Source organism: Cryptomeria japonica, chromosome 8 (assembly GCF_030272615.1).
Source record: "Cryptomeria japonica chromosome 8, Sugi_1.0, whole genome shotgun sequence".
Taxonomy (NCBI): domain Eukaryota; kingdom Viridiplantae; phylum Streptophyta; class Pinopsida; order Cupressales; family Cupressaceae; genus Cryptomeria; species Cryptomeria japonica.
The window spans coordinates 139,957,411-139,968,333 of NC_081412.1; the positions used below are offsets into that span (position 1 = coordinate 139,957,411).

Here is a 10,923-nt window from a genome sequence, read left to right on the forward strand (position 1 = left end):
GAAATCGTTCAAATCTTTCAAGGACAAGGCAATTTTGGATTTCAAGCTCCGGTCCTTCAGTGAGGGACAGGAGCGATTTGTCTTCATAGCATGTTTCCTTGTTTGCAAATTTCTTCAAATTATATTCAATGGACAAAAGATGTCCTCCTTTACCTCTTCCAATCCAAAAATCGCCTTAGTCCTGCAAGGACAGTTGAATTTTAAGAAACAAGCTCCTGTCCTTCAGTGAGGGACAGGAGCGATTTTTGTCCTTGAGGGCAAAAGTTCAACTTTTTATTGCAAACGACTCAATCCTGGCGCTCTATCATGTTGATTTCACCTTCCATTACGTCCTTGACGCTTCAATTTGATCAAAATGAGGTCAAAATGGTCTAAGTGAGTCATTTCGCCTTGGTCCTTGACTGAAGGACAGGAGCGATTTGGCCTAAAACTCCAAAAATTTGCCATTTTCGAATCTCAAACTCTTTCAAAACCTCCAATTCGTGTTCAACTGTATCTCCTAGCGACCCTGTACAAGATAAATGAAATAAATTAATAACCAAGATGCCTAAAATATCATTTTCGCCCTGGTCCCTGGCTGAGGGACAGGAGCGATTTTACTTCTATAGGCTAAAATACCAAGATTTTAGGACTTCAGTCACTTCACAAGGCAAGATTAGGCCATTTCCAATGCCTGGGATCAATTATCAAAATTTCCAAAATTTGGTCAAAATCACTCAAACAAAATTCACAATTCCATCATCAACACTTAGGCAAAAATTCGGACTTGCATTCAAAATTCCGACTGAACCTAGACAGACTTACTTGACCCCTTGACAATTCACCTTACTTCAAAATTGCATCTTACAAGAGGAAGCTCAATAGTCTCTTCAAAAAATTGGACTGGATTCTGGCTTGAAAACATCAAAACGGAAACCCTAAGGCTTAACCCTAATCCAGACGACTGACTCACCTACTCAAAACCCTAAAAGCAGAGAGAGAAACAGGCAAAACCGAGCAAAAAGAGGGGGTCCCCATTTTAATGGGGCGATGTGTGAAATGGTCACAACAGGTAGTAAGGAATGTCTTTCACTTGTACTCCTCCAAATCATGTTTTCTTCAATCACCTTTACTCTTTCACCAACTTCCTCACCTGCTTGAGCAAACATCGATATTGTTCCTTCCCTTTCAAGTCATGGATCATAAGGACAAAATGATTATCTTCCTACCTTGGCGTGGATTTGGGTGCACGAGGAATGTCTTGCCTAGGAACATCGTGGATTTGGAGGCATGAGGAATGTCATAGATTTGGAGCAGTCAGGCATATTTCCCACTTTGGCCAGATTTACAAATTTGAATGTAGCGTATCATTTTGCCCTCAATAAAATATTGCTCCTCATTCAATCATTCCAAGTCAAAATTTGAGCATGTTCAATGCTTCATCTTTAGATGATTATTCTCTTCTCCTTGATTATTCTTGACTTCCAAGTTCTGGCCTAAGGGTATCCACTTGCTTGACATCTTGAACTGATTTAAGGCTATCTTATGAGACATCATCCGATGATTAACTTTGATTTCTATTCATCACTCAAACTTTTGAGAGCTGCTATGACTTCATTCTAACCAAAAGAGAGACTATACCGCTGCTAAACCACCTGAGATCTTAAAAGCTACTGGCAAAAGAGGGGGTCCCCATTTGGGATGAGATGATGTGTGAAAGGGTCACAACAGCCACCACCTTTGCTTCATTTTCTTTGTTTTTATACCTACAGAGAAAGATCCTCCTTGTAGAAAATTAGTTGAATTAGAAGTGCCACCACCCTTACTCCTGCTGGGTCTGGATTGCCCCTTGCCTCTTTGTTAAAATCCAGCCTTGAGTATCCAAAGTGCAGAGTGCAGACAAGTCCACACACTGTTTTTCTACCATTCAGTGACGTTTAAATGAATGAGAGCACCGTTCAAGGAACATTTTCCATTTTGCTTGTATGTATTTAATAATTGCAGCATAATTTTTTATACACTGTGTTCAATAAAATCATTTAGAGAGTGAAATTGCAGATGGATATACAGAATTTTTTAGTTAATAAAATAATAAAAAACTGATAGGGATGATCTTGGGGAATTATAACCTTCCTAGTGAAAATTATATTAAATGGACTTGATCGCATAGCAAATATGAATCACCCTAGAAAATGTCTCGTACTAGAAGATGGCTTGAGTAACATTACTTACTGAAAATCTCTTAGTTCTTGAACAAGTCAACTTTCAGATTCATCAACTGCACAGTTAACAAAAAATTTGTAATTGGACTTCACATCTCATTTTATGTCAGATTAGCCAGAAACTCCTTTGTACCTCCCTGCATACGTGTATCCCTGTATCCGAAACAGCCCAGATACACATCAGATGCTATACCCACGTTTGCCTAAAAAACCTTGATTTTCCAATCGTGCTGCAATCTATGTGATTTGATTTTTTTAAAATTTGGTGTAAATCTTCCTAAATTTAATCTTAAAAACCTTAATGCATTTAAAAAAACAAGAATTGGTTAAACAAAACCTACACCAAATGAGAAAGACAAATGAAATTTTTTCTATTTCAATGACCTATTTTTTGGGCTATCTTTCAACGCAACTCTACTTTTTTTGCATCTTTTAAATTGTTAAATTAACTTATAATTATTTATGTAGCAATTATGTGTCTATATTGCTTTTGAAGTAATTAAAATCTCCTCTAATAACTTAGAAAATTGTGTTAAATATATGTGTATTTGTTTTTTATGAATGTTGTATCCAGCCATATCCATATTGGGGGTCCTAAAAAATGGCCGTATCCGTATCCGTATCCATGCAACTTTGTTTTATGTAAGTTTAGTCTCCATAAAATAGAGTTTAAAGTAAACTAATCCAAAAAATCAGTCTATATCTCCATCTGGAGGTATTTTACTTGTGATGCTTGTAATGTAAAAGATGTTTTTTGTTTGTTGTATATAGTTATGATTATTGAAGTTGATTTGTTTTGGTTCAGGACCCACAAGCAACTTTGGGAGATGAGAGTTAGTTCCAATGAGATATATTCTATTCATTCTCTAGCGATTGATTTAAAAACTCTTGCATTGGGGGGCATTGATGGCATTTTACGAATAATTGATGCTAAAAGTGGTGAGATCCTTTCCAGCTACGTGCCAGCTGCCAAAATGACCAATATTTCTGGTGGGTTAGTTGCCAAGTGTTCTGCCAGTAAAGTAAGTTCCCCAATAGATAGGATACCAAAGAGTATACGGCGTCCTATTACATGTGTTGCTGTGGGATTGAACAAGATAGTGACCACACATAATGATAAGAATATCATGTTATGGACCTTCCAAAGGACAAAAGTCAAATAGCAGTTCTTATACCAATGTCTTGGTAGAATGGGATCTACTAATGTAGCACTTAATTTTTATAAACTTGGCAAAGGCTAGAGAGTAGTTCCAACTTATGTCAAGAATTTTATGTATGAAAATCCTGGTACCAAATAATGAATCTGTAAACCATATGAAATGTATGGCTAAGGGGAGCATTTGAATTAATGCACTATCGGAGCTTTTATTGGATTTGTAATTCAATATATATACAAATCCATACTGGACCAATATCATCTTGTTGGGTTTGTTCATTTACCCAGTTTGATATGTAAATTTTGCACTGCTCAGCATAAATATATGTTGCTAGCAGTGAATGTTGTAAATGGTTATTGAAGTAATTCATTACTTTATGCTCATTTATACACTATTACGATTGCAATTTTATTGATGCTAATTGTAACTTTGTTAATAAATTTTCTCTTGGGTTAGTTTAACATGATTATTGTCATTTTAAAAATGTAGCACCACCATGTTATACGTATTTTTGCACTGGATTCATTGATTTTATCACTTAAAAACTTGTAACAAATCCAGGAAAATTTAATTGGATTCTGCACAAGGTTCTTTTAGTAAGTTCTATAAAGGTTTCATGATTTCTCATAAAATTGACAAAGAATTTGGATGTTTCTGAAATCAGCTTACAATTGAGTTTAAAAATTTAAAAATAAAATACTTTGCTTTAGACAATTTCTGACCAAAAATTATTGTCCTAAATAAGGAGGTTTGCACTGGCGCTGAATTTAATGATAAAGTTCTGATTATAGAATCTTGTACTCTAGTTATCTGTAAGAATATGATGAAAGACTTTGGAGTTAAATTGAAGTTGGACCTTCTGCATGCGGAACTTAAAAAAATATATTGGCTATAAGAAATTTGAATCGTTATTATGAGAGATTGCATGAGGTTGTAAACTACAAATTCCATATAGTAAAGTATACTCTTATGGTTTCCTTAATATCAGCTGTCACTTGCACTTATTAGCATTACTAATGATCAGGACACATCCTATGACCCTTGGGCTTTCCCTAAAGACACCATCAAAATTTAGTTCTATATTAAGGACTTCGGGAGATTCCTTTTGACATGGCATTGGTTCTGAACTTTGGAGTCAATTCATGTAATGTCCCCTTTTTGTAAGAAACCCTAATTTTGACCTAGATATGATCCTTTAGACATGGCATTGGTTCTGAACTTTGGAGTCAATTCATGTAATGTCCCCTTTTGGTAAGAAACCCTAATTTTGACCTAGATATGATTTACAGCCAATAGAAAGAGGGTTAGAGGGAAGAAGGGGGTACCTTTATCTCTTTAGGAGTAAAGACCTGCAAACATTCTACCAAATTATGCTACATAAAGAAGTAATCATAACAACTATAACCAAGCAAAGAATGATTGACGTACAAAATAAAGAGAGAACAAGTAAGCACACATAAAATTTTAAAAACAGAAGTTAGAAACATGAATCATAATTCACTTGGCTATTTGGCTGCTAATGAAGCCTCAAGCACAGTAAGCTATTAAGGATGCTTGACAGGGGTCTTGATCAACCGTTCCCCCTTATCAAATCCAATCGGATTGGGTGTCTTAATCAACCGTTCCCCCTATCAAACCAAACCAGATAGGGTGTCTTATCAAACCGTTCCCCCTATCATACCATGCGTGATAGGGTGTCTTATTGAACCGTTCCCCCTATCTTTCTATATACGATAGGTTGTCTTAGTAAACCATTCCCCCATCTTACAGTATTAGATTGTAATCAACATAAATTGGTTTATAGTGCTCAAACTTTATGAATTAAGTTACATATCCAAATTATTGTGTACATAGACCAATATATAGAAGTATGCTAGCAGCTTTATCCTTTATTCATCAATGACCATATTCGTTGTATGATGCAATTGTTAACATTTTAATGCAAAACAATGTTATAGATTTCCCTTGTTACTATTATTGGATGATTGATCCAGACTCCTGCACATTTTGTGTTTCTATGTTGTAGAACATCGATTCAAATATAACTGAGTTGTATGTATAAACATTTGTAGGAAGATGTATTCACTACTTACCTGACTGTGCATGCCAACCACGTCCACGATGTCTGCCTTTTTCCTCTGATAACCGCGATTCGTTTCCCGTATTTTCTATCCTCTTAAAATACATTCATTTCACTATTGATTGGATGGTTCGGTTCGGTCATGATTATTAATAAAGTCATATTATTAATACTATAGTGTCAAACATATATTATATTTGATTAGAGGAAATATGAAGGTTAGGAACGGGGCATGACAGTCTTTCTGAGATAAAGGTTGGGATCTAATTGATAAACAAGCTACAGTCTATCTTGATAGGGCTATGACAGTCCCCATGCATACCACCAAGAACAAGGATGTTACTGCCTGCAACTTAATAACAGTTCTGATTTGTTATAATTTGATCGATGGTGATGTCACCTAGATACTTTGATTCCTTTCCTTTATATCTCTTAATGTGAGGGAGAGGTCATATCTCCTCATCTCCTCATCATGTATGCCTTTTTGGCAGGAGACACACCCTTTCACCATTAGCACCCTTTTAAAGAGTGCAACTCTTCTTTAATGTGCCCTTTGGAAGGGACACAACCTTTCACAATCAGATCTACATTTCTTATTTAAATCAGATTTGCATTTCTTATTTAAATCAGATCTGCATTTCTGATTCCCAAATTATCCCCACCCACCCCTTCAAATGAGTTCTCTTCTCCCTTTTATACCTTATATTTGGGAGAGTCACAACTCATGATTTCATGCATTTTGACAATTCATTAACTTAACTAGCAATCGCACCTTGGTGTGCAATGGGTACACCGAGGAGATGTGGAAGGTCAAATAGGAAAAAAAATTGGTCATTTTTTGCATACAATTTTGTTGTGTATGAGATCAATTGGTAGAAAGAGAGATAATGAGATAGAAATAGAGAGAGATTAAGAGGGAGAGATGGAGAGAAAGAGGAGGGAGAGGGTGTGATCAAGATAGAAGGAGATATAGAGAGGTAGAGAGGGATGATGAGATAGAGGTAGAGAGATGTGGATAGAAAGAGAAAGAGAAAGAGAAAGGAGGGAGTAGGAGATAGAGAATGAGATTTGGAACAAGGAGAAATAAGGAGTGTATATGCGTTTGTGTGTGTGTGTGTCTGAGAGAGAGAGAGAGAGAGAGAGAGAGAGAGAGAGAGAGCGCTTGGGAAGGATAGATGGGATGAGAGAGATGCAAGGAGAGAGGAAAAGTGGGAGGGAAAAATAGAGATAGAAAGAGTGATAGAGGGGGAGATAGTAATATATAAGAAGTGATATATAGAAAGACATAGAGAGAGGGAAATCCAAATTAAAGTTCAAAATTTGATACAAATACATCTCCATCAGGATATGTCTATACCCACCTCTCTATGTCACTTGATGTCTCTCCCTCTCTAGATCTATATGTATATCCCTCTTATCTATACCTCTTTGTTTTTCTCTATTTCTCTGTCTCTCAATCTATATTTCATTCTCTATTTTCCTTATCTCTCTTTGTCTCACACACACACACATAGAGAGAGTGTCTTAACTCCCTCTCTAATTGATTCTTCTAACTTTATATAGATTAATTTAAAATAATATAATAATTAATCTCTCTCTAGCTATATAAGATTAAGTTAAATAATATATTACATAATATGAAATAATAAATATAATCATAATATTAAGTATATATAAAATAAATATATAATTAAACAATAAATATAAATAAATATACAGTACATAATATTGGAAGTATAAAATTATTTGACCATGTAGTGAAATGAAACAACACATAATTACACAATGAAACTATAAATAATATTATAAACTTTATTAATTCTCAATCATGAATGAGTTACAATTTTCTATCATGGGCTTATAACATTCTCGCATTTAGCTATTTAATTATAAATATGAAAATTGCATGATTCAAATGATATTATAGTACAATGCTCAAACTTGAATCTTGGCTCAAATATTTATTTTCACTTCTTTCAAATAGTTGAGAGTAATGTTTATATAGTATCGCCTAGCCTTATGAATGATATTGATCAATCACAAGGTGATGCACAAATTGATGGGTTATCAAATATTGTGTAGTTAGCCAAGTGCATGAAAGAATCTTTGAGAACGACTATGGTGAAGATGGATCAATGAATCTCAATTTATTTCATACCATAAGTTCTTCTAGGTTTATAAGGCTAGGCGATACTATATCAGTAGACAATGAAAAGAGGCAGTTGCACGTTGATGCCACAAGTTCACTTGATGACCAATGTATTGCCTAGAAATAGGTTAGAAATTTATATATACCTTTCTAGTGATTAAAGTTTCAAAAATAGAACATGATATTGGATCAACGTAGGACATGTGTTGCCCAACCAAAACATGAGATGAACAAGTGTATTGAAATTTAGTGAGATTTGCAACATTTAACTAGCTAATGATTGGAAAGTAGATGAAAATATACAAACAAAGAAAACAAGTGGAGGAAGACATTTTAGGGTGATGCAAGATTGCTCATACACCCTAGGATACTCTTCCAAAATTCATTATTGGTTCCACATTTGGATTGAATGCTTTATATTACTAGTTCACTATTTTTTCTTAAGATAAGAGTTAATTGTGTTATATCCCTATTTTATCCTTTCAATTCCTCATAATCATAGGCCACGACTTGGTCATTTATCATGACACAAATGTTAATTATACATGTTACATTTCCTTTTCAGTACATAACTTGGTTGATTTTATAATTTTTCTTGGGAGTTCTATAAATTTCTTTAATCATTTTTGCATGTTGCTATCTTTCTTCTCTCTTTACAAGAATCATATAAGTTTAATATGTCTTCTAGAATTATAATTTCTATTGAAAAATTATTTTCCTTTAATTGTAAAATTTGATCTCCATATGTTTCTTAATTTTAAGGCCAATAATTACATATTATCATTAGATAGCTGGATGAATTAAATAATTTTTGCATTATTAAAATACCATCTAGTGAGATTCATTGTTTGTCTCTATTTGTCCAATGATTAGGTTGATGGTGTCCTTATTTTTTAAACATATTTTTCAGTGGGTAAATTTGTGAGCCAATTAAGACATTCCTGTCTACTTTTATATTCTATTTTTGTTGCATAAAACAAATATAACAGATTTGGCACATGATGCTTATATGCTTTCATTAAGAGTTCTTTGCCACACATTATGATCTCCATTTGCTTATCAATTTTGAATCATCCTAGATTTGGATAATCTTTATACCTTTTTCTCAACATGCAGTTTTTACTCATCTTAATTTTAAACCTAAGACTTGCACAACAAAAACATTAATGAACTATCAATCATCTAAACTGATGGGCATCTGCAAACCATAGATAATCTCTCACTACAATCTTGTATAATCGAGTTTAAATTTTAAGTTTTCTTAAAGGAAATCGTTACGTTTATCATTTTTGCATAGATTCAGTGGAAGTTGTGAAGTAGTTGTAATATTATAATCATTTGAGGTCATACATTTTTGTGGGCCAAGGCATACCCAGAGATTATGACATGGTCAGATATGTTCTAGTGGGAGCCTGACACGAGCTGGGACGACCAAATGGTCTCGGAGCTGATCCAACCATCTCAATTCTTTCTAGAGTCGTGGAACACCCGCCAATTGCATTTGGATGAAAGTTTTTGAAGCCTTTTCAACGAGTCCATTTTGTGAATCAGCGCGTTCCTTGAGAACACATTTCATTGAGGCATATTGTCAAACAGTTTACGTGTATTCTGTATGCTTCCATATTTTGCATACATGCCTACCTGTGCAGTTGCAACTATAGCATCTGACAAAATTGCTCTATGGTTTATCCTGCGATGGGTGCGCGTAGCCTATTCCAGTGCTTGAGGATGTTGGCAAAGGTTGAGGAGTGTAAATTTATGCCTACAAATCACATTTTCTTGAAATTTTCTAGAGCCTTTTCAACAAATCTACTTTGTGGATAAAATTTTCTTTTTATGGTTTAGGTAAATGTATTGAACTATGGAGATATTTACATAGTAAAATGACTGGAATTCAGAAAGGGCATACAAATTTCACTCAGTAGTTTGGGGATCAATATAACTCTCAGAAGACTACATTTATCCTTTCAGTTTTGAACTATTAGATCATTTAAGGAAATAGGATTGTGGAATGCCTAGAATAGTAATTTCTTTAGTACCAACACTGATATATTTACTTTGGTTAATGTTGTAATTGTTAGATAGCAGAATTTGGGCAAATCATTTTTCATTATAGAAGTTCCTGGTTATCCATGAAACCTCTTTTAACCTGGACACTTTTTAGTAACCGAGTTAAGCTTGCTTTTGATGCAGCCTTGAAATACAAGTCTTGTCAAAATACGAAGAATTGCGTGTAATCAAAAGGGTTTTATGCTCTTTGCTTCTAGCCAGCAGATCAGACAAATAAGATGGCAAAATTTTTGCTTAATTAATCATGGGAATGCCATTCGCAGCAGGTTGAAAAGCATCAACATTTAAAATGAAAGAGATTTCCAGGGGATTGAAAATCGCACAAATGATATGGCCAATTTTTTGCCTAATTAATCATGGGATTGCCATTGCAAACAGGTTGAAAAGCAACAACATTTCAATTGGAGGAGGTTTACAAGTTGGCGATTTGTCTTATACATTAAGGCTACTCCATTTTACGTAACTGACCTCCAACAGGTATTGATTTATTGATTGGTCTATTTGGAATCTTGCTCATGAATTCTTGCACCTCCGTGGATTATAAGCAATTTCAAGCATAACACCAACTATGTTTTTGGTCAGTAAACGGCTAAGCCAGGAAATTTATATGAAAATTTTATCAAAATATACATTTCAGAGATAAAATTTCCCCAATGTTCTTAGATGCAGGGCAGATTGCCCTTAAAAGATCCTTTCTTCATAAGAAGAAAGGACAGAGAAAGCCCACTCATCCTATTCCATCATGTCTCGATTTGGCGGGAGGCAAAGTTCGGAGCTTGCTTTTTCACTCAGTTAGAGTGAGCTTGGAAATCAATCTCCGTCCCTGGTAATGGTAATAAGGTCTCAAACTCAACCACCCACCAATTGATAATGGAGTGAGCTTGGAAATCAATCTCCGTCCCTGGTAATGGTAATAAGGTCTCAAACTCAACCACCCACCAATTGATAATGGTTCCTTGTGCTGCCGTTTTGGAGAGGACGTCTGCTTCAAAATTTGCTTCTCTATAAATATGCCTTGAGCAGAAATTGTCAAACAGGGACAAAGTCTCCAAAATTTTGTCCAAAAGTGCTTGCAACGTCCAATTTGGAGCGTTCCTTGTTTGGATAGCATTAATTGCTATGGCTGAATCTCCCTCGATAAATAGATTCTTAATTCCACGTTAGAACAGTCTTTGAGACCTAACAATGGCGCCTTAAACTCTGCTATGTTATTAGTATTCGGAAGAAGCCATCTTTCCTTTGAAAGATCTTCTATGGTCCCTGATC

At 34.8% G+C, this 10,923-nt stretch overlaps 1 protein-coding gene across 2 annotated transcripts in view; it reads left to right on the forward strand.

The window, feature by feature from the left end:
- LOC131032298 (F-box/WD-40 repeat-containing protein At3g52030) overlaps nucleotides 1-3,752 on the forward strand; it is a 209,683-nt gene extending 205,931 nt beyond the window's left edge. For both annotated transcript variants that reach the window (XM_057963231.2, XM_057963232.2), the window contains one exon: nucleotides 3,007-3,752. In XM_057963231.2, coding sequence (XP_057819214.1) covers nucleotides 3,007-3,364 — 358 coding nt within the window. In that variant the 3' untranslated portion in view covers nucleotides 3,365-3,752. The remainder of the gene's footprint in view (nucleotides 1-3,006) is intronic.
- Nucleotides 3,753-10,923: the final 7,171 nt, after the last annotated feature.